A 24,535-nucleotide genomic window follows, 5' to 3' on the forward strand; every position below is an offset into this window, starting at 1 on the left:
GCTCCCACTCTCCTACCCCACAGGCTTTCTCTCTCCTAAGATAAAAATATAGCAATGGATAAGCAACATCGGACGAGAAGCAATTTTCAAAATACCTTTATTTTTTTCTCATTGGGTGGTCATTCCATCACACTGTTAACAGTGCACCTGCTGTACCATTTCATTTGGATAATTCTGCCAATCTCCACTTCTTCATGCATTTCAGTCAGTCCTCAGTTTCTTCGGTTTCTGCTATTGTCACTGTTACTAGATTTTTAGAAAAGAAGAATTGTTTTTTCAAATGGAATATTCAGCAGTCCCAAAAAGATTTCATCAGGGTCTTTGAACCCATCTACAAGGTGTCCGATTGTCAATGATTGACTCAAAAGCCAGTTTTGGGGACTGCCATATGCTGCCCCGTGTTTCTCCGTGCATTCCAGGGAAGAAGCATCTTTTTAAGACAGTAAAACACTCTTCCTTCCACATCATCTCGCACACAGGAGGCTCCCTTAACCCGGCAAACATCGGTCCTGCAGGAAAGCCTCATTCGCACAGACGCAGACTCGGTTAGGGGCCAGGCATTCCAGATCTGAAATCAAGCGTGGGTCGCCCTCTTACCCTGCCTCCTGCTTTTCCTGATGGTCCCTGTAAAGCCAAGTCTACTTGGTAACAATGGATAAGTCCAGGCCATTCGTATTCCTGTGCAAACATCTCTGAAGATAAGGATTACCATTTGAGATGTTTCTTTCTCTAACCTGGCAGGATGCTGATCTAGGAAAAGCAACCAGCAACCTCCCAGGGCCCTCAAAGCAGGTAAACCAACATACAAGCAACTTTCCTTCCTGGAAACCAAGGCAGGCATAGAGTGATCATCCACCTCTCCAATCATGACCACCACGCGGCCAGGGTGCACAGAGTACCCACGGCAGCCCTGCAGCCTCCCCTCACAACCACGACCACCATGTGGCCAAGGTGCCACAGAGAGTGCCCACGGCAGCCCTGCAGCCTCCCCTCACAACCACGACCACCATGCGGCCAGGGAGCCACAGAGAGTGCCCACGGCAGCCCTGCAGCCTCCCCTCAAAACCACAACCACCACAACCACCACGTGGCCAGGGTGCACAGAGAGTACCCACAGCAACCTGGCAGCCTCCCTGCAGGAAGTCACCTGATCAAATGCGCAGGTTCTTCGGGACTCTCGCCCCCTCCCCAGGAGCCTCCTGCACTAACACGGAGGGCCCCGCCAGAGGGTGAAATGACAGAGAGGCAGCAGGGGATGGGAAGGGGGAGGACAACACTCACAGAGGGAAATCTGCAAACTTGAACCTCCAGTGTTGGGTACATTTGAATTTTGAACAAACTGCAACACTGATCGCTGAGGTTGAAGGGCCTGTGTAGATGCCGAGCCCCTTTCCAGGGAAGGTCTCCCGAGGGAACAGAACCACGCCCTCAACCTTAGGCTGAGGATCATTCCAGAAGCTTCTCACCATCATCCTTGTCCGCGTCACTCTTCATTGAGGGCCGAGCACCCGGAGGCCCAGGACTCGGAGGCTTCAGCCCTAATTTGCTGCTGGATGAGGCCACCTTCGCCTTTTTGCTGGACTTGTGTGGCAGCGCGACATCCGTAGGGACGGCCCTTTGTCTCCTGCTCTCCCGAACGACTCTAATGGGAAGAGGGTTTTATCACAGTCAGGGAAGTTACAGATGGAAACTCTCCAGGTCCCCCCTCCTGCCTGCCAGGACATCCCTCTGAAAACATAGGTTCCTGACCATGCATACTTATTTTTTAAGGTAAGTGCTTTGCTGTAATAGTTCTCATTTTTGTTTCTTTCTCTTTCTCTCTCTCTCTCTCTTTTTATTTTTATTATTTATTTATTTATTTGTTTGAGACAGTTTTGCTCTGTCATCCAGGCTGGAGTGCAATGGCACAAACACGACTCACTGCAGCCTCCACCTCCTGGGCTCAAGTGATCCTCCCACCTCAGCCTCCCAAAGTGCTGGGAGATTACAAGCATGAGCCACCACATCCAGCCTCATTTTAGTTTCTCGTGCAGGCTCCAAACAGATGATCGTATGAGGCAGCTAAACTCCCAAAAACAGCTCCGGGCGGGGGAAGGTGTGTGTTGCACTCCAGGCTACTGCCGGTTCATCCTCATGATTAACACACATAAGACAGCATATAGCACCACTCATGGTAGGAAAATGGCTTTACTCATTCCCTGACAAAGAGACTGGAATAATTTCAGGGGCTTGTACGCACGACACAGAGTGGGCTCATGGCAAAGGTGACTGGCCGGGGCGTGAGATGCTGGATTCCAGCCCTGCCCTGGGGACAGCTACCTGCTGCCTTGGCCCCCAAGGTCTGCATTTCCTCACCATTAAAATGAGAGGGAGTAGACTCATCTCTGAGACGTCTCCAAACCCTGACACCCTGCAATGAGGACGAAGGCCACAGGCCAAGAGGTGCAGGCAGCCTTGGCTTCAGGGGCTCTGGAACAACTGGGAGTCTGAGTTAGAGCCGCACTGCCCCATCCATCAGCCTTGGGACCCCCTCGATACTGCTGCGTCAATCATCCCAATCTGGGGACAGGAAGAGCACTTACATCGTCAGTGGCTGCGAGGGCTGAATAGGCTGAGCAAAGCACTTAGAGTCTTAGGTGCTCACTAAATGTGGGTTAGGATTGTCATCAAGAAGCACTCTGGAGATCAGTGGGGTCCTCCCTACCTGGCCAGTTCCCATTCCCAGGCTCACAGAGAGCTGTTCTCAGTTACCCCAGCAGCACCAAGCCCAAAGGAGCCCAGTCGGGCGGGAGGCTGCGGCCAGGAGACGCGAGCCCCTCCTCCCCACCCTCCTGATGAAGAACAAAGGGACCAGCCTGTAGATGATGGTGATGACGAAGGCCCCAGCGACGATCACAATCAAGGCGGAGAACACGTGGACGTAAACTGAAAAATGGTGGGATTCGAAGTCATTTCGATCCAGGTAAACAGAAAAGGAAGAAGAAGAAGAAAAGGCAACCCTCCCAGAGCGGGGTGTGGGCCCTCCCGGCACTGCTGCCCATGGTCAGCCCTCCTCGCCCACCCTCCCCAGCGTCTCCTGGAGACAGCTCTGTGGACATCTCCAAAGGCCGCTGCAGGCAGATGAGGGCTCCCTGTGAAAGGCAGCTCCAGGTGGTGGTCAGCGCCACCCAGAAGACACCTTGTGACCGCCCTGACCCCCGGGAGGGTGTGGAGAGATGGCGCTGGCTCCTGTCCCCTGGGGGTGCGTGGAGAGATGGCGCTGGCTCCTGACCCCTGGAGGGGCATGGACAGATGGCACTGGCTCCTGAGCCCTGGGGGTGCATTGAGAGATGGCGCTGGCTCCTGACCCCGGGGGGTGCGTGGAGAGATGGCGCTGGCTCCTGACCCCTGGAGGGGCATGGACAGATGGCACTGGCTCCTGACCCCCGGGGGTGCATTGAGAGATAGATGGTGCTGGCCCCTCTGTTCCTGCTGTGCTCCCTGGAAATGGCTCCTCAATGCCCAAGTCAATTCCTCCCCTAAACTGAATACAAAGAAAACACTTATTGTATCATAGACAAATCCCACTGGTCTTGACTGGGCTTCTTTGTATTAAAAGAGGCTCCTGTTAGGCTGGGCGCGGCGGCTCATTGTAATCCCAGCACTGTAATCCCAGCACTTTGGGAGGCCGAGACGGGCGGATCACGAGGTCAGGAGATCGAGACCATCCTGGCTAACACCATGAAACCCCATCTCTACTAAAAATACAAAAATTAGCCAGGTGTGGTGGTGGGCGCCTGTAGTCCCAGCTACTCGGGAGGCTGAGGCAGGAGAACGGCGTGAATCTGGGAGGCGGAGCTTGCAGTGAGCCGAGATGTGCCACTGCACTCCAGCCTGGGGGACAGAGCGAGACTCCATCTCAAAAAAAAAAAAAAAAAAAAAAAAAAAAAAAAAAAAAAAGAGTCTCCTGCAATCCCCAAGTTTCCTGTGCCTTCTCCAACCCACCCTCAGCAAAAGTCGAGCCTCCCCAGGTGGCCGTGAGGGGCAGCCCCACCACCCTGGGTTTCCCTGCGTGAGTGTACTCCCAGCCTCTCCAAGGCAGGGGTAACTGGGAGGAGGAACTGCTCAGCCCCCTCTTGAGCCTCTTTCTGGGGGGCTTCCCACTGCTCAGCAGGCAGGGCCCTCTCTGTGCAAGAGGCCTGCGGGGCGCAGCACTGCCCAGCACCGAGGGCTGATGTCTGGATCTCCGTTGGCTCATTGGTTCAGGACTTGGCCCCCTCAAGTCCTAATATTTGTACATGAGCATCACTCCTCTCAGAGTCCTTGGTCAAATAATATCCTCATCTACTGTTTGTTCTTCTACATTCCTTCCATCGGGTTGATGTGAGGAATTTTTTAATGAATGCAAGTAAAGTTCTTAAGTGCTTGACTAATCACATATACACAGTAATTCTTATTGTTGTTATTATTATCAATATTAGTCTTTTCTCTAGTTGCTTTCTTACTCTCTCAAAGAAACTGGCTGACTTGCAAATGCCTAGTGCAGGTGACATGATTTCCCTCAATTCCCGCACCTCCCCCTCCTGCTAAACCACTCCCAAGAGTTGTGAAGCAGTAACAACACCATCAGATGTAATTTTTCTGGATGGTGTGTGAGTTTGCCAAGGATGCTGTAAGAAAGCACCATGCAATGGGGGACTTAACACAATAGAAATGGATCATCTCACGGTTCTGGAGGCCAGAAGTCCAAGAACAAAGCGTCTGCTGGGCCGTGTTCTTTTCAAAGGCTCCTGGGAAGGGTCCTCCCTGGCCTCTTCCTAGCATCACAGCAGTCTCTGCCCCTATTGTCACATGGCTGTCTTTCCTCTGTGTTTCTCTGTCTCTGTGTCTCTTCTCTTTACAAGGACACCAGTCATTTTGGATAGAGGGCTCACTCTACTCCATTGTGATCTCATCTTACCTAATTACACCTGCAAAGACCCTTTTTCTAAATCAGGTCACATTCACAAGTACCAGGGATCTGAACTTCAACACATGCATTGGGTGTACCCAATTCAACCCACCCCAGAAGCGAGGCCACAGGTGCAGAAAAAGCGGCCTCCTGGGCACACGAGCCAGCTTCTGACGGGATCCGTACTCCCTGGACTCATCGCAGGGCCACCAGCAATGGGTGAGGTGCCCAGGATTCTTTCCATGGGGACTGAAGTCAGAAAACTGAGAGGGGGTTGAAGCCAGCTCGTGAGGGTAACCCAGATCTGATTTTCCTCATACCGAGGTGACCTCGGTAAGGAACGGTGAAGTACACAATGGGCGCTCGATGAGAATTTCTCACGGAGAGGCTGGAGGAAGGGAGTGAGGCTTGGGGTTGCAAGCTGTCAGATAACAGGCATGTGCACGTACCGAGGAGCACACTGGGAAACCGCGTGTCGAAGGTTCTCCCAATCAACTGGCTTATTTCTTTAAATGAGGACTGTCCCGTGGAAACTTGCTTACCTGAGGAGGGGAAACAGTGGGGCAGACTCACCTCCAAATATCCGGGGCTACCATAACCAGCTTCCAGGATGGCCTCCGGATTCTCACCTCTTGGTATTTATACCCTAGATAGATGTTCCCACACTGAACAGTGCTGATCCCTGGAGCCAAAGGAGATGCCAGAGTCTAACCCCCGAGGCCAGGTGAAGAAGACATTGCGCTTCTGCCCTGATCTCTCTTGGGCCACTGCTCTGGGAAAGACTGCAGCCCTCATGGTGAGGAGAAGAGGCCTCCTACAACACCTGGTACCAACTTCCAGCAAAGTGAGTCATCTTCCTGTAACATCTGGTATCAACCTCCCGGCAAAGTGAGTCATCTTCCTGTAACATCTGGTATCAACTTCCAGCAAAGTGAGTCATCTTCCTGTAACATCTGGTATCAACTTCCCAGCAAAGTGAGTCATCTTCCTGTAACATCTGGTATCAACCTCCCAGCAAAGTGAGTCATCTTCCTGTAACATCTGGTATCAACTTCCAGCAAAGTGAGTCATCTTCCTGTAACATCTGGTACCAATTCCAGCAAAGTGAGTCATCTTCCTGTAACATCTGGTATCAACTTCCCAGCAAAGTGAGTCATCTTCCTGTAACATCTGGTACCAACTTCCCAGCAAAGTGAGTCATCTTCCTGTAACATCTGGTACCAATTCCAGCAAAGTGAGTCATCTTCCTGTAACATCTGGTACCAACTTCCCAGCAAAGTGAGTCATCCTCCTACAACATCTGGTACCAACTTCCTAGCAAAGTGAGTCATCTTCCTGTAACATCTGGTATCAACTTCCCAGCAAAGTGAGTCATCTTCCTGTAACATCTGGTACCAACTTCCAGCAAAGTGAGTCATCTTCCTGTAACATCTGGTACCAACTTCCCAGCAAAGTGAGTCATCCTCCTACAACATCTGGTATCAACTTCCCAGCAAAGTGAGTCATCGTTCTGTAACATCTGGTATCAACCTCCCAGCAAAGTGAGTCATTGTCCTGTAACATCTGGTATCAACCTCCCAGCAAAGTGAGTCATCTTCCTGTAACATCTGGTACCAACTTCCCAGCAAAGTGAGTCATCTTCCTGTAACATCTGGTATCAACTTCCCAGCAAAGTGAGTCATCCTCCTACAACATCTGGTACCAACTTCCAGCAAAGTGAGTCATCCTCCTACAACATCTGGTACCAACTTCCAGCAAAGTGAGTCATCTTCCTGTAACATCTGGTACCAACTTCCCAGCAAAGTGAGTCATCTTCCTGTAACATCTGGTATCAACTTCCCAGCAAAGTGAGTCATCGTCCTGTAACATCTGGTATCAACTTCCAGCAAAGTGAGTCATCTTCCTGTAACATCTGATATCAACTTCCAGCAAAGTGAGTCATCTTCCTGTAACATCTGGTATCAACTTCCCAGCAAAGTGAGTCATCTTCCTGTAACATCTGGTATCAACTTCCCAGCAAAGTGCGTCATCCTCCTACAACATCTGGTACCAACTTCCAGCAAAGTGAGTCATCTTCCTGTAACATCTGGTACCAACTTCCCAGCAAAGTGAGTCATCCTCCTACAACATCTGGTATCAACTTCCCAGCAAAGAGAGTCATCCTCCTACAACATCTGGTATCAACTTCCCAGCAAAGTGAGTCATCTTCCTGTAACATCTGGTATCAACCTCCCAGCAAAGTGAGTCATCTTCCTGTAACATCTGGTATCAACCTCCCAGCAAAGTGAGTCATCTTCCTGTAACATCTGGTACCAACTTCCCAGCAAAGTGAGTCATCTTCCTGTAACATCTGGTACCAACTTCCCAGCAAAGTGAGTCATCTTCCTGTAACATCTGGTATCAACTTCCCAGCAAAGTGAGTCATCCTCCTACAACATCTGGTACCAACTTCCAGCAAAGTGAGTCATCTTCCTGTAACATCTGGTACCAACTTCCAGCAAAGTGAGTCATCTTCCTGTAACATCTGGTATCAACTTCCCAGCAAAGTGAGTCATCCTCCTACAACATCTGGTACCAACTTCCAGCAAAGTGAGTCATCTTCCTGTAACATCTGGTACCAACTTCCCAGCAAAGTGAGTCATCTTCCTGTAACATCTGGTATCAATTTCCCAGCAAAGTGAGTCATCTTCCTGTAACATCTGGTATCAACTTCCCAGCAAAGTGATCATCTTCCTGTAACATCTGGTATCAACTTCCAGCAAAGTGAGTCATCTGAGACAGCAAGACTTCAGGTGACTGCAGCCTCACTTGGTATCTTGACCACAATCTCACGAGACACTCGAACCCAACCATCCAGCAAAACCTCTAAGTTGCTTTAAGCCACAAAGTTTTGGGGTAATTTGTCACACAGCAATAGAGGATGGATCTGAGAGGTGGCCTAGAGATTGCCCAGAGAATCTGCACTTAAATGCTGTTCAACAAACAGAATTGATTGAATCGAAATGCACAAATAAAGTGAAAGGGTGAATTAAGAGCGTTCATGAGGCAAGAAGGTAACCCTGAAATTCCTGAACTCCAGGAAATGTTTTATTCCTTAGTATGACTTTGTGTCTTAGCTCATGGAATAAATTCAAAATTATATGAGTGAAGTCCTGTTGAAGAGACACATATATGTAGTCAGTGTTTTAGTATTCCACTGTCAGTATATCTCCCATATCTTCATATGTGCTCACGTTCTTCGTCATTGATGCCAAGCTCCTAAAGATGGAAACTCAACCTCAATGATGTGCTCTGTACAGTGTCTGTCTAGCAACACTATTTATTACAGACCATGTCTTTGGCTTATCATGAACCACAAAGTCTGGTTTATCTTTCAGAAACAGCAGCAATTGAAGAAAGGATTATTGTCTTTAAGAAACGTCTTGGTAAATGTTCCCAAAATATAGTTAAACAAAAGTTTTGAAATCATCTCAGCAAGTCCCATGAAGAAACTAAAGTCAGATACTTAGAAGAAATGACATGTTAAATAACATACCCTAAATCAAGACCGAAGAATGAAGGCAAGTCTTTCTCTTTGAATTCCCAATTCTTTCTGAAAGATCTAATGCTAATTCCCCAATTCATATTCTTAATAATACAGATTATGCCATAACACAATGTGCACTTCAAACCAGCCAATTTAAGAAGTTGGTGAAAGGTTTTCATAACATGGAATTATGTGCACAAAGAGCTCATAATACCCTGTCACTGAATACTACAACTTGCACAGTACAAAGGTTCATTCGTCATTTTGAATGAGAAAGATGTCAAAGAAATGAAAAGTAATGTGAGGGCACAATGAGAGCCCCAAGGCAGGGCCCACTGCCCAGGCTCTTCCTACAGGCCCAAAAGAAGTCAAGAGTCAAAAAAAGCACAGCCACACAACACAGCTATTAAAGTTAGAATGATGGAAAGAACTTAATGGCTGCTTCCATGCAAAAATGATATACTCCCTTGCAAAACAGTGAGCCCTCTCCAAGTCAAAAACATTCTTGAGGGCCTGTGTTCTCTTCTGGGTTTCTTGTAACACCAGTCATGAGTCTGCTATAGGGATTAAGACTCACTTTAAAAATGGATGACAGGCATGCGGCGACTGTTCTAACTAAAGCCATGTGCGACATACATGCCAACATTTACAAACAGGCCAGCACCTGCACGGTACTGATGAAAAGGTGCTCAGAGGATGGGAGAGATGGCAAAAGCAGCAGCAGTAGCAGCTTGGACGTGCGTTCCCTTCCTAGCTGTGATCTTCCTGGAGTGATGCATTTACACCACGTTACACGGTTGGATCTCTGCTTCATTGGGATGTGAGGAAATTGGGATCATTAATTATTATATGGAGAAGACTGAAAGAATAAACTTAAATACCTTTTGGATGCTAATGTTTGCCACTTTTAGGAGACTTAAATGGTAAACTTCTCAGAAAAACTAAGTGGTATAAGTGCCTTGGAATCTGGAGTTCTGTAAGAAGTCCAACTCTATGATGGAAATGAACTGAGTGCGACTGTGAGCATCTGCTGCTCTCTGCATATGCAATGTGAGCAGCAAGCCCCAATTTCACAAAACAAAAACAAAATGATGACAAGTGCCAGTGCAGCAAATCACGGCCAAGTGAGCACCCACTGCCATGAGCTTGGCTTCAGGAGTACTGCCACATGCCCCAGAGGATGAGCTGCTGGAATGAAGCTGTATGAGAGGCTGTTCCACACCGGAAGGCCTGGAACCCAAAAAGATCTTCTCAAGTAAGATTCTGGCTAAAGGGCATGGGTTTTACAATGAGACAGGTGAGTCAGGTGAAGGATAATGGATTCCTTCAGGAAAAAGCACTACCTGTTGTTGTAACTCTCATTAACTGGTTATGTACAACTGGACTAGGGCTTCAGTAAAGCCCATAATTAACTTTCAAGATGATATCAGCAAAAATGGCAAAGCAAGGACCCCCCCACCCACCCCACCAATTTCTTCCCCCATAAAAACAATGAGAACACTGGTAAAAATCATCAGATGAAAGTTTTTCAGAAGTCTGGAAATTAACCAAAAGCTTGTGGAAATCTGTTTATTTGAGGCAAACAGCTGAATCTCAGTAAAAGAGCAAGCTTGGGCTTTTTATCTAGCCTTGTTCCCATCTCTCCTGCCCACCCTCCAGCTCCATGGTAGCTTGAAAATCAGCAGTCTGTAATCATGGTAAATCCAGCAGCCTGGCAGCCACTGCAGGGGGCAGAACAGGGTGGGAGTTCCTTCACGGGGCAGAATAGGGTGGGAGTTCCTTCAAAGCCCCATTGCCAGAGAGTTGTCATGATTTGATCTGTCTGGTGCTTCCTTGGAATATCATCTTTATTTGATCTGAGCTCATTCGATGAGAACAGCTTTTTCCCCAGGCATTTGTTATAAATAATCAGAAGCAACTGAATATCGTTTTACTGGCTAAAGTAGTGGGTAGCAGTTGGGGGAAAACAAGAGGCTAACCAACAAGCTTAACATGAAAATCTGGGAAATGAGATGTGCATAGAGAGCTTTGAAATGCTCTGACACATTCCTGGGAATCTAGAGGGTCATGGACATGTCCAGTGCTGTGGGCTTTGCAAGGAAAGACCTATGGTGGCCCTGGGACCTCACCTCTGGCTGACTTAAGGATCTGCATAAGCAGGAAGTGAAGGCTAAGGCAGAGCTAGAAATATTCTGAGTTTGTTGAAGGTGTGCCTCAGCAAGCACACAGAACTCCTCTGCAAAGTCTGAGAGGCTTGTGTTTCCAGGCATCTAAGAAAATTTTTGTCTGGTCATTAGCTAACTAGTAGCTACTCAAGAAGAGTTTTTAGTGGTCACACACCATAAAGAATAAAGACTTTACTGATTTAGTTCAGGAAAGTCATCAAACAACCACAACAACAAACAGCAGCAACAATAAAACCTGGGGAGGTGAAAGAACCCGATTCTCAGAGGTGCTATATTATCTGACCTAAAATGTCCTATTTTCAAGAAAGAAAAATGTTAAACATACAAAGAAATGAGAAAGTATGGCCATACACATTAAAAATGCCATTAATAGAAATCATCACTGAGGAAGCACAGACGTTGGACTTACTTGACAAAGACTGTAAATCAAATATTTTAAGCATATTCAAAGAACTAGAAGAAATCATGTCTAAAGAGCTAAATAAAAGTATAAGAATAGTATTTCATTGATACGATTTGGCTCTGTGACCCACTCAAATCTCATCTGGAATTGTAATCCTCACATGTCAAGGGAGGGACCTGGTCGGAGGTGGTTGGCTCATGGGGGCAATTTACTCCATGATAATCTCATGATAGTGAGTGAGTTCTCATGAGATCTGATGGTTGAAAAGTGTTTGGCAGTTACCTCCCCACAACCATGCTGCCATGTAAGACATGTCTTGCGTCCCCTTTGCCTTCTGGCATGATTGTAAGTTTCCTGAGGCCTCCCCAGCCATGCAGAACTGTGAGTCAATTAAACCTCTTTCCTTTATAAATTACCCAGTCTTAGGTAGTTCTTTATAGCAGTGTAAAAATGACTAATGCATTCATGAAATAGAAAATATCAATAGAAATATAGACATTATTAAGAAAAGACCAAAAGAAATTATAGAGTTGAGAGTACAATAATAGAAATGAAAATTCACTGGAGATGCTCAACAGCAGATTTGAGCAGGCAAAAGAATTGGTAAACTTGAAGATAGGTCAATGAGATTATCCAGTTTAAGTAACAGAAAGAAAATATAACCAAGAAAAATTAATACAGCCTTAGAGGTCTGTGGGATACCATAAAGTCTACCAAATACACGTAATGAAAGTCCAGAGGCAGAGAAGAAAGATAAAAGAACAGAAAGAATATTTGAAGAAATAATGGTAAAAACTTAAGTTTGGTTAACATTAATCTACACATCCAAGAAGCTCAGTGAACTCTGAGTAGGATAAACTCAGAGAGATCCATACCCAGACACCTGGCAAACTGCAAAAGACAAAGAATCTTGAAAACAGCATGAGAGAAGTGACACATTATATACAAAGGAGCCTTAAAATTTACAGCAGTTTCTCATCAGAAACCATGCAGGCCAGAAGGCAATGAGAAAAAACATTCAAAGGGCTGTCAGGAAGCCTATCAACCAGCAATTTTATATACAGCAACTCTATGCTTCAAAAATGAAGGGTAAATTAAGACCTTCCAGATAAACAAAGTCAGGATATTCATCACTGGCAAAACTTCTTTATAAGAAATACCAAAGGGAGTCCTTTAGGATGAAATGAAAGAAGAGTATACAGTAAGTCAAATTCACATGAAGTAATAAAAGTCACCATTAAGGTGCTCAATAGATGCAGAAAAAGAATTTGAAAAAAAAATCCAACACCCTTTCATGATAAAAACACTCAACAAAGCAGGAAGAAGAGGAAGCTTTCTCAACTTGTGTGTTTCCAAGTTGTTTCTTGCATTTACTATTAATAGATACATGGCATCTAGTAAAACCCACAGTCACCACTGTATTTAATGGTGAAACATTGAAAGTTTCTCCTTAAGATCAGGAAAAAGACAAAGCTTCTGCCATTCCTAATTCTATTGATCATTGTACTGGAGGTTTTAGTCAGAAACTAGGCAAGAAAATGAACTAAAAGGCATTCAGATTAGGAAAAAAGAAGTAAAACTATATTTTCAGATGCCATGATCTTGTATGCAAAAAATTCTAAGGAATCAACCAGAAAACTAATAGAGTAAGCAAGTTCAACAAGGTTGCCATATACAAAATCAGCATACAAAAATCAATTACATTTCTATATGCTGGCAATAGACAATCTTAAAATGAAGAAAACAATTCAATTTATAATAACATTAAAAAGAATAAAATACTTTGGAATAAATTTAAAGAAGCTCAAGATCAGTACCCTGAAAAGTATAAAATATTGAAAAAAATTAAAGACTGAAATAAATAGACTACTCCTGTTCATGGACCAGAACACTTAATATCATGTTCAGATGGTAATACTTCCCAAATTACATACAGATTCAACACAACCCCAATCAAACTGCCAAAGGACCTCTTTTCTGCAGAAACTGATGAGCTAAATTCGGTATGGAAATACAAGGGACCCATAATCACCAAAATAATCTTGAAAAAGAAGAACAAAGTTGAAGCACTCACAAATTCTGATTTCAAAATTTACTGCAAAGCTACAGTAATCAAAACCGGTACTGGCTAAGGATAGACATATAGATGAACAGAATAGAATTGAGAATCTAGAAGTAAACTCACTTTTATGGGCAACTGATTCTCAACAACAGTGTCAATTTAATGGGAAAAAAAGAATCTTCTCAACAAATGATGCTGGGACAACTGAATATCCATATGCAAAATAATGAAGTTGGAAACCTTCTTTGCACCAGATACAAAAGTTAACTCAAAAAGGATCGAAAGACCAAAATGTAAGAGTTATAAGTATAAAACTCCTAGAAGATATTACAGGTATAAATCTTTGCAGCCTTGGATTAGGCAATGGTTTCTTAGATGTGACACCAAAGCACAAGCAACAAAAGGAAAAATGGAGAAAATGGACAGAAACTCAATAAAAATAAAAGACATAAGAGAATAATAGAAAGTATTTGCAAGTCATATTTCTAATAAGAGTTTAATATCCAGAATACATAAAGAGCTCATACAACTCCATAATAAAAAGACAACCCAATTTAAAACCGGACAAAGGACTTGAATAGACTTTTCTTCCAGAGAAGATATCCAAATAGCCCCCCCCAAAAAAATGCAATGATGGTGAACATCATTATTCATTAGAATAATACGAATCAAAACCACAATGAGATACAACTTCACATCCATTACAATGGCTATAAACCAAAGGACAACAACAAGTGTTGGTGAGAATGTGGAGAAACTGGAACTCTCATATGCTACTAATTGGCCTGGAAAATGGTCTAGCCACCTTGCAAAACAGTTGGGAAGTTCCTTAAAAATTTAAGCATAGAGTTAATATATGATCCAGCAATTCCACTCCTAGAAATATACCCAAGAAAATAAAAATCATGTTTGCACAAAAACCTATATACAAATGTTCAGAGCAGCATCATTTATAATAGCCAAAAAGTGGAAACAATCCAAATGTCTATAAATTGATAGATGAGTCAACAAAATGTGGCACATCCATACAGTGGACAATTACTCAACGATAAAGAGAAATGAAGTACTGATAGCTGCTAAAACATGAACGAACCTTGAGAACTATGTAAGTGAAAGAACCACAAGTCACGTGGTTCCATTTATATGAAATGTCCATAATACGGACGTCCATAGAGAGATGAGTAGCTGCCAGGGGCCAGAGAGAGGGAAGGATGGGACGTGACTGCTGATGGGCATGGGGTTTCTTTCTGACATGGTGCAAATGTTCTGGAGTTAATGGCGATGACCACACCACTGTGAGTATACTAAAAGCCACTGAATTGTATACTTTAAAAGGTGAATCTTATGGTATAGTATCTTAGTAAAAATAATAAATGAAGCAAGTTCCAACTGATTTCATCTGGAGTCAGAGGAAGGTGTGGGATCCCGGGAATCCCAGAGGCTCCTGGAAGTGGAGGCTGGGACAGCAAGGGGTCTGGTCCTGAGTCTCTAAAGCCAAGATCTGCAGGAGCCGTCGTCCTCAGAAAACCTTCCCAACTATCAGTGGTATCCATTGTGACCTCTCGTTTGCCTCTGAGGAGCCAAAATTCATCTTGTTTTGATGAGGTGCCAAATCTTCACTACGAAGCAGGACAGACATCCTCCCTGGAGCAAGCCAGAATCCCATCAGCACTTTCTTTCTTGACTGATTTTGTGCCCAGAATATCCCTTTCATCTCAGAAGAGCTGGCTTAAAGCTTTATGTCTGTGGGACTGGGCAGTCCCCATGTAATCAAACGGTCTAGCCTGAAAATGAATTTTAAAACTTTTTTTCCTTTTTCTCTTGTTCCCCTAGTCTCACAATGCAGAAAGCTTACTGCGGAAAACTTTTGTTCTCCTTAGTCTTAAAATACAGCCTTGAAATGTACTTTCTTTTCAATACCACGGTCTCCCTTTCTCACCACGCACCCCCTAGCCCCATGCACATTTTATCTAACTGTGTGCTGGTATTTAATTATGGGCTTACTTACAAGTTCTAGGGGCTCATCTTGAGATAGACCAAGCATAGAGACCCAGCTGCAAAATGCCAGAGATCCCCTGAAGGTGGTGAGTCTACAACCATCCATCAAGATGACGCCACCCCACGCTCCAGGTGGGCCACGGCTTGAGACAGCCACCGGAACGAGACCCTCAGATCTTGAGTAGCACCCCTCCACGTGCCTCCCATTCTGAGTTCCTCTTTTTAAGCCCCTCTCCCGAGCCTAAAGTTGGAAGCGCAAGTCAGCCACTTCCCCACTGCTAGCTTTGGAAATAAAGTCACTCTCCCTTCATTTGTTATGGGTTTTGCAAGCGGTGAGCAGCCGAGCTCACGCTTGGTTCCATCAGCAGGGCACTACTCAGAAATTTCCATCAGTCACTCATTCCCATCAGTCACTAACGTTTCCTGACTTTCTAAGCCCTACTAGGTACAGGGAATGAAGAGGACCTGGTGCCTGGTCTCTGAGGGCTCAGTCTAGCGGGAAATGCAGGAGAAAGAAGTAAAAGGAAGAAGAAATGGCCCTGAGCTGCACAAAGCCAGGGGCCTTTACTCACTTTGGGGTGCTGGGGGTGGAGAAAAGAGTGGCCTAGGACAGGGAGGGTTTGGAACTCATCTCCAAGGAAGCCTAAAGCCGTGAGAGATCATCGGCCACATCCAGCATCTCCATCGTCAAGGGCTGCACTGTTCCCTCCCAAGAGCACACTGTGCAGGCCGATCCCCCCTATGCTGCTGTCCGCCCCTCCCCACGCAGCACAAAGAGCCCCTTTACCCTCATTTCCAAGAGGGGCCTCCACAGGACAAGGAAGGAAACACATGAAGCTTCCCGTGGGCCTTGATGAGAGTTGGGACACGAGAAGACCTCAGCAACGCAGAAGGCCGGCGCGCCCACAGGCGAGAACATGCCGAGGAGGCGGGGCCCGATGCCCTTCATGCGCACGCCATTCTGGTTTCTTAACTTCCTCCCACCTCCCTTCGAACACATTTTACAACTAGCCACGGTCCTCTGAAGGGCGCGCCCCCCTCCGGAAGCCTTCATGGGGATGGGGAGTGGCAGCGCCTCCAGCCCCCACACCCCACACACTGGGTGTCTGTTGTCCTCACTTCACCCCCGTGCTGCTTGAGGGGCTTGAGGGGCTACCAGCAGATCTTCATGTGTGGTCTGGCTTCTAGTCCAACGTTGAAGCCACCCACGGAGTCCCCAGTCAGGGCCAAGCGTCTCTGCTGTCCTCACAGAGCCCGTGGCGGACAAGGTCCACTCCACCCTGATGGGCTCACCCCACACCTCGCCACTGGCTCGGGCCCTGCCACCACCACATGTTTCTGCAGCACTGTTTCCTCAAATCCAGCCTCTGCAACCACCCAGAATGGCCAAATTCCTCCACGAAGGGGGTCTGCATCCGTCCCCGTCCATGCCCTGCCCAGCCCATCTGGGAATGGAACTCCTCTGGTGGCTTACTTCACATTCACAGGCCCTCCAGCTCAGACCCCACTCAGAGTCTACTGCCCCCACTAAGACGGAGCAGAAGAGTGTGGCCAGAGAACAATACAAAGGTGTTTCCAGCAAACAGAGACCCCGGGGAAGGGAGACAGGCATGGCGGCGGTCAGCATGGTCACCAGCTCCCTCAGCTTCCGCCGTGGGGTGGCCGGGATGCCTACTCACTGGGAACTGCTTTCTCGTAGCAGACGCCTTTGTAGAAGCAGCACCCGAGCTCCTTGCATCGGTCCCTGGAGACGTTGTAGTCACAAATGTCATGCAGAGGAATGTCACACACTGCAAAAGCACAGACACACACATGTGTCACCCCCGAAGACAAAGCAACCCCGCTCTCCGCTAAAGAACCTGGAAAGCGGTGTGGGGAGCAGCTGTGGGTTTGTGTTGTGGTTTTGTTTTTTTCTAAATTATGCATCATGCAAATCTTTATTTGAAACTAAGATCCAGAATGAATTAAATTTCTGAGCAAAATAATGTCAAGTTAATTACACAGAATAATGCAGGGCCCTCTAACGATTAGGAGATAATACGTTTCCGAGCAGCAGCGCCAGGCACGGCGCACGACAGAGCCCACAGAAGGCGCGGGGCTCACACAATGGGTACTTGGGAGTTCGGGAGGGAACGTGTAATTATTTCACACTTAAGCGTACGGGAGTTAGAATTAGCAGCATGGGCTGAGGATTATTTCAGAATTTTAAAACTTGAATCAAAAGGACAGAAAGTTTAATGCCGGTTTTGACCCAAAGGGGAGACAATGAGTGTGTGGTGCGCCCTGGGAGGCAAAGGAAGCAGGGCGGGGACCGCTCCTGGCAGACGACCCTTTCCAGCAGAGTTCAGCAGCCTCACACATGTTCAGCCCCGAGGGATGCGGCTCCCTTCATCGGCTGTGGGCCACTGAGGGACTGGGCTGGATGATGAAGGGGGTTCCTGCAGGTGAGGGCCCAGAGTGCCCACAGAGACCTTTGCTGGGTGGACTGCGGTACCACAAAGCCGGGCTCCGTGCCCCAGGCCAAGGCTGCACCCAAGCCACTGGGGGCCTTCCCCGGCACCTCTGTAAATTGTTCCTCCAGGACAGGGGCCGAGAGGGGAGCTGCCCGGCCTTCCTGACCCTTGAGGAACCTCATTTGTGCTCCTTGGGGTTGATTTAGTCTTTCAGGTTCTCCTTCCCAAGACACCCCCATTCCAGGTTTGCAAAAGCCGCGGCTGCAGCCCTCGCCCTCTGTCAGAAGCGTCCTGGACACGGGAGCCCTGCCGAGGCGATGCCCCACCTGCCAAGGTAGAGTGCACAGGGCAGGCCAAAGTCACCGGCTGCTGCCACCCTCTCCTCCCTCAGTTGCATGGGGCGGCTGTGTGTGGTTTGCGCTGACCTCCCACGTGGGGAGCAGTCGGGGGAGGCCGGGAGAGGCCCCACAGCAGCAGGCAGGTCCTACAGAGCCAGGCTCAGAGGGGCCTGCGATGGGTGACTGGTCTCGGGCTGTGGCTGGACAGATGGTCTCCCACGCTCTCTGCAGCAGCCCATGTGTCTACAGCGGGTGACTAGGAGGGCTTTGCTCCCAGGGCGTCCAGGTGCCACGGCCTTTTTCCTGGGGTGCGATTCCAGGATGGACACAGTGCCGGAACCTCACAGACACCACCCACCGGCAGCTCCTGGAGAATTCAGAGTCCACCACTGCCTCCGCTTTCTGACGCGGATGATGACAGCAACGGCACAGCAAACACCCGCCAGCACCAGGCTCGCGCTGCCCACAGTCTCCTCCACACCACCAGACACCCGCCAGCGCCAGGCTCGCGCTGCCCACAGTCTCCTCCACGCCACCAGACACCCGCCAGCGCCAGGCTCGCGCTGCCCACAGTCTCCTCCACCCCACCAGACACCCGCCAGCACCCGGTTCAGGATACTGCAGGCTCTTCCACCCCATCAGACACCAGCCAGTGCCCAGCTCGTGATGCCCGAAGGCCCTTACACCCCATCTGGGAAGATCCAGATGAAACCCAAGATCCCACGAGCTTGGACGCAGCGGAGCCGGGATCCACAGTGACCTCTGGCTTCAGGGTCCTGCTCTCACCACGGTGCCCAGCACCCTCCCCACCGTCCCCAGACGTGGGAGAAGCAGCCCCAGCAGCACAGGGACGTCTGCTCACAAAGCCAAGAGAACAAAGGTTTCTAAAGACTTGCGGTGACAGCGGATGTTTAATTTCAGCAAACAGCCTGGGCAGGAAATATGCCACTGAACGAGGCATTATTTTTATTCATAAAGTGATTTGTTTTCTTCAATATCACTCCACAAACGTTCATACGTTATTTCTCATTTTAAAAATTCAGTCCCCATCGCATCTGACCGCCCAGCTGTCAAATCCGGTCAGTCCTCCCCGCCTCCTCCCCGCGTCCCGTTTTCCCTCCACACCCACCGTTATTTTCCCACATGCACCTCCACGACGTCACCATGCATTGTTAAAATCCACTAGCCCCTGAAAAGTCTCCCACACATTTCCGTTCCTAGCCTGGCCCTCCACCCTCCTCCTCAACCCATAACAGGCTTTGAGGTTGGAGTGAGCTGAGGCTTTTTGGGCAGGGACCAGGTCGCAGCCACCAAGGGGACCAAGGTGCGCTTTCCACATGTTGGGGGGTCGGCAGGGCTGACACAGCTGCCAAAGGCGCCGAGATGAGCTCTCCATGCGGTGGGGGGTCGGCAGGGCTGATGCAGCTCCCTGCTCCCTCTAGAAACATCACTGGCAGCTCGCCCACTGCACAGGTACTGGACGCCCAGCCACTGGCACCAGCAGTGGTGTCTCCAGCAGGCCCTCCACGCCCCCCCGCACCATAGCCAGGGCAACTTGAGCCGGGGGCTCACTGCCTGGCTCTCTCCCTGTGCTCTCCCAGAGTCATGACGGCGCGGCTGGGAAGGAGGAAAGGAGCCATCGGCTGGGCCGGGCTGTGGGTACCGGGAGGCGCTGCCTCAGGATGGCAGGGCAACCGCGTTCCTCCTGATCTACTGAAATGAGACTGGGGTTAAATCAATCAATCTAAAGTGAGCAGAGGGCTTCCTGGGAGAAGCCATCCCGGCTCAGGGGGGCCAGGTGAGATGGGGGCCCGTGGAGTGAAGTTTCAAAGCTCGTCCCACGAGTCTGTCCCGTCACCCCATCTGCATGGAGAGCAAGCCCAGGAAAGTCACTGCTCCCCAGGGACAGTGGGGCTGCCATTCACTCCCTCGCTCATCCCACTTCCCACCGGCCACCACCTGGGGCTTCTAACACGCCCACGCCCGCGCAGCGGTCAATGTTCTGTTGTTTCTCTAAGGCTATGGAAAGTCTTTTCACTCCGCATTTTGCTGCTTCTGCAGCAGGAGAGGAAGGTTCAGGAGGGGCATGGTGCCCAGAGAGGTGCAGATCTGAGGCCAAGGCTTGCCAACCCAGGCAGCGAGGCGTCATTATTTTTAACATGACTGATGATCCAGGCAGCGAGGCATCATCATTTTTAACATGACTGATGATCCAGGCAGCGAGGCGTCACCATTTGTAATGTGGCTGATGATCCAGGCAGGGAGGCGTCGCCATTTGTAATGTGGCTGATGATCCAGGCAGGGAGGCGTCGCCATTTGTAATGTGGCTGATGATCCAGGCAGGGAGGCGTCACCATTTTAAATGTGGCTGACAATTCCGTGGCGTTTCTACTTCCTGTGCTCCATCCGCCTCCCTTCCCCTCTCTCTGTAAAATGCACACTTGCAGGAATTCTTCCTAGGGAAGGAACCAAGTCCAGAGACTCTCAGGGCAGCGCCAAGTCCTCGATCTAACTCCCCATCGGAGTCCCTCTGCCACCTGGTTTCCCGAAGAGGCAGTCGGTTAGCAGGGGACAGACCATGGTTGCCTCCTGGAGAAGCAGCCGGCAGACTCAGCAGCCATGCCCTCATGGCACCATGGAGGCTTCCAGCACTCCTGAGGCTCAGCCTCCCTGCTGGGAGCTGCTCCCCTAGAAAGGCAGGCATCGGGCTGGCCTCCAGGGAACACCTCCAAGCCACACTGCCTGGTGACCCAGTAGAATGTCCCAGCTCCGGGTTCCTGGCAGCGTGGCCATGGACAGCAAGACCCGACCACAGACAGGTTTCCAAAGACAGTCCAGGCGGGAAGAAAACACAAGATTCTGAGTACAGTGGTGACAGGAAATGTGGCGTGGGAACTCCAGAGACACGCATGCGGTCACGACTGCCACCAGCACCCAGGACCTTCAGCAGGCCCGGCCTGCACACCCCTTTCTGTCTGCGAGCTGTGACACCACCCGGAATCTGGCTGCATGTGTCTCCACAGCAGATGTCATAAACAACGTAAAAATCTCTGAAACTGGAGACCCATGTTCTTGACACCAAGCTTGAAGCTGCGTATCAAGTTATCTTAGGACAGAAGACGCCAGTTCTCCCGGAGTTTGAGCATCAGAACACGGAAGGAGAGGTGAGGAGGAGGAGAAGGAGGAGGAGGAAGCTGGGCAGGGATCACAGCAGGTTCAGGGAGCTGACGTGGTGTGTGCAGAGGCTCATGTGTGTAGCGGTTCCTGTCTGGAGCGCGTGTGAACCATGGATGGGGATCTGGGGCATGCAGGGCCACGGATCCCCGGAATTCGGACACAGAGAGTCCAAATATGTCCACAGACTCCTGAGGAGAAGCCAGTGGCTTCGAGTCCCCGCTCTTTCATAAAAGTCATTCAGAGAAGAACACACAGCGGTGTAGAAAGTGTATCACAGTTTAAAAGTGCTTTCGCGGAAACTATTTAGGGAGGGAGATGACATTAACCTTTAGGCAGCAGTTGACAGCAGGTGAGGCTGCATCACCCCAGTAAGGCAGAGCCTCCGGCCAGGGATGAGCGGTCCCGCACACACCTCTTCCCCAGGGACCGCGTGTCATCCTCCCATCCTCATTTCCACTCCTTCACCCCCAGGTCGCCCGCTGTCCAGGGCCATGAACATGGTGCCCCGGGAGCCAGCCTCAGGCCCTCACCTGCTATGGGGTTGTCTGGAGGCCTAGCTGCCTCCTGTCCAGGATGAGCGAGTGTGGACATGGGGAAGCCCAGCAGGGCTGCAGGGAAGAGGAGGCATGCAGGGCTCTGCAGCCACATGGGGAGAGGCTGTGGAGCGGGTGGGCTTGGAGGCCAGAGTCTGCACCGCACCCGACCACACAGCCTCTTCCACATCTGCAAAGTTGTGCAGAGAAGGACAGGAGGAATTCCTCTGGGCTGCTTCTTGGGCTCAGACCCAGGGGTGGGCGGCAGAGAGGGCCTGAGCAGCAGGGCCATGGCCGGCCACTGTAGCTAAAGGTTCCAGCTCCCCACTTGCCCGCTGAGGCCACCAGTGGCGCAGACATCTGAGCCAGCTCCAGGCCAGGACAACGCCAGCCTTGTCATTTCACAGCTTCCCTACACCCCTAAAGGAACAGAAACAGTCACAAAACAGCCACGCCACAGTCTGCAAAGGATGATAAGGACACGCTTATCATCCTGCATTAACCTGCATGCATCCTTTTATTAACCCTGCATGCGTCCTTCAGTCACGAGGACAGGCTGTGTGGGGAGCACACAGGAGTGTCACATGCAGATGCCAGATGCTGGGGCCTGGGCATGGCCATGGCAAGGTGAGAGGACTCCAGCCCAGGGTCACCTTGGGCTGTGCCTTGGGTGACCTGGCACACCTGAGATGACCCCCACCAGCCCCATGCTCCCTGAGAAGGGGCGTCAGCCTCCAGCAGCCCCTGACAGCCCCTCAGAGACGGGGTAGCCAGGCCCAGGAGCAGCAGCTTGTACCCACAACAGCTGCAATGCTTGCAGCCCTGAAGCAGAGACCAGGAGGGTGACCCCAAGGGCCTGAAAGAGGGACTGCTTTCTCCCCCTGTGCTTGCCCTGCCTACGGGGCCATCTTGCCAGAAGATGAGAGGGGCCACCCCAGCCGGCCACAAGAACATCCGCTCCCTCGGGGGCCCCAGGCGCAGGCCTCCCACTCTGCCCTGGGAGCATCTGGATCAGGATCTGCAAAGACCCCTCTTGTGGACACCCCTCTTCCTGTCCAAAGAGGCAGCTGCCCCCCGGGTGTGACAAAGCCTGGTGGCCTTGGAAAGCCTCACAGGCTGGCAGATGCCACACATTCCTGGCACCTGGGCTGCCCTCTCCCTCCGAGAGCTGCAGGGCCGGGTGCTCCTGTGGGCAGGTGCTCAGCGGCTGCCAGCATCTTGGCCAGCCTGAGAGGCGCTCCCTAGCCTACCCTCCCAGCAGAGGTAATAATCCCAAATAAGCTACTTTGTTTTCTTTTTCTTTCATTTTCTCGGTTTGTTTTTGAGACGGAGTCTCGCTTTGTTGCCCAGGCTGGAGTGCAGTGGCACAATCTCAGCTCACTGCAACCTCTGCCTCCCAGGTTCAAGTGATTCTGCTGCCTTAGCCTTCCGAGTAGCTGGTACTACATGCACCCGCCACCATGCCTGGCTAATTTTTGTATTTTTAGTAGAGACAGGGTTTCACCACGCTGGCCAGGCTGGTCTGGAACTCCTGACCTCAGGTGATCCACCCGCCTTGGCTTATCAAAATGCTGGGACTACAGGCCACCACACCCGATCAATTTTCTTTTTTTTTCTTTTTTTAAAATTATTATTATAATAAAAGCATCTCATGAATACAAGCTCAATTGAGAAAAAAACGTTCAAGTTGCAGGTAAACCTGAGCCACAGAAGGTGGCATCTCCCACCTCTCTTGGGGAGGCGCGAACTTCCAGAATCTTCCTCTTCCTGACTGTAAGTCACTGTCACCATCCCCCCCAATCTATGCACACTAACAGCACATGTGGGATAAGTCACATCCCACACTGGTGGTTCCTTCCAGCCCCAGTGGTGAGTGTCTGCCTTTGGGTCAGTCTCCTGGGTGGGGAAAGGGAAGGGGGAGCTTCTTCATTGCTGATAAATATTTTTCCTTAATAAAAAAGTCACTCCTACGATAAAAGTTACCAAGTTAGTTGAAGTGGATCTTCAGCACCTCATGGACGGAATGCCTTTGACCCGTGAACCCCCTGGAAATAGTTCAATGCGCTTCTTCAGCTAGAAAACCTCCGATTCAGGTGTATTTTGTAATACAATTTTCAAAAATGAAGACTTCACGGCGTTTCCCCAGGTTATTTTCTGAACACGCATTTTTCTGCCTTTCCCTCCTAACCAGGCCTGGGACCGGGACCCCCCGTCCGCGCCAGGGGCTGAAACGGCTCCTCCCCGCGCCGCCCGCACCGCGCGCCTTCCCTCCTCACCTGTGAATTGCTTCAGGAGGTGCGGCGGCGACTTCTTCACTTCCGGCACGTATTTCATTGCCGCGGCCACGGGCAGGTGACGGGGCGGAGCACACCCGGCGCACGGGGCGGTCAGACGGGGCCGAGCACACCCGGCGCACGGGGCGGTCAGACGGGGCCGAGCACACCCGGCGCACGGGGCGGTCAGACGGGGCCGAGCACACCCGGCGCACGGGGCGGTCAGACGGGGCCGAGCACACCCGGCGCACGGGGCGGTCAGACGGGGCCGAGCACACCCGGCGCACGGGGCACGGGGCGGTCAGACGGGGCCGAGCACACCCGGCGCACGGGGCGGTCAGACGGGGCCGAGCACACCCGGCGCACGGGGCGGTCAGACGGGGCCGAGCACACCCGGCGCACGGGGCGGTCAGACGGGGCCGAGCACACCCGGCTCACGGGGCGGTCCGCGCGGGCGGGGTCCGGGACGTCCGGGGCGCGGGCGGCTCGCACCAGGAGGGGGCGTTCGTCGACTCACCTGCGCCCCGCGTCCCAGGCGAGTCCCTGCAGCCACCCGGGCCTCTCAGTCCCACTCCACGTGGGAAACACCTTTTAGGTTAAACAACCGACTGCCGCTCACTGTGAGCTGTGGGACCAGACTGGGCACACCCCACCCC

The 24,535-nt window shown here is 50.1% G+C and overlaps 1 protein-coding gene across 3 annotated transcripts; it reads right to left on the reverse strand.

The window, feature by feature from the left end:
- Positions 1 to 80: 80 nt before the first annotated feature.
- Positions 81 to 24,535, reverse strand: LOC105485283 (testis expressed 29). Of its 3 annotated transcripts, none has more exons than XM_011747557.3 (5): positions 23,883 to 24,524; positions 16,785 to 16,895; positions 2,856 to 2,925; positions 1,467 to 1,642; positions 81 to 246 (listed from the first exon to the last, which is right to left on the reverse strand). In XM_011747557.3, the coding sequence occupies exons 1-5, from the start codon at positions 23,938 to 23,940 to the stop codon at positions 206 to 208; spliced, it is 456 nt and encodes a 151-aa protein (XP_011745859.2). In that variant the 5' UTR covers positions 23,941 to 24,524; the 3' UTR covers positions 81 to 205. The 3 variants fall into 3 exon arrangements, with proteins under 3 accessions (XP_011745859.2, XP_024649707.2, XP_070937117.1); XM_071081016.1 differs by lacking the exon at positions 81 to 246 and adding an exon at positions 277 to 692 and having other exon boundaries at positions 23,883 to 24,529; XM_024793939.2 differs by lacking the exons at positions 81 to 246; positions 16,785 to 16,895 and adding an exon at positions 261 to 692 and having other exon boundaries at positions 23,883 to 24,535.

The sequence above is a fragment of the Macaca nemestrina genome, chromosome 16 (assembly GCF_043159975.1).
Source record: "Macaca nemestrina isolate mMacNem1 chromosome 16, mMacNem.hap1, whole genome shotgun sequence".
Classification (NCBI taxonomy): Eukaryota; Metazoa; Chordata; class Mammalia; order Primates; family Cercopithecidae; genus Macaca; species Macaca nemestrina.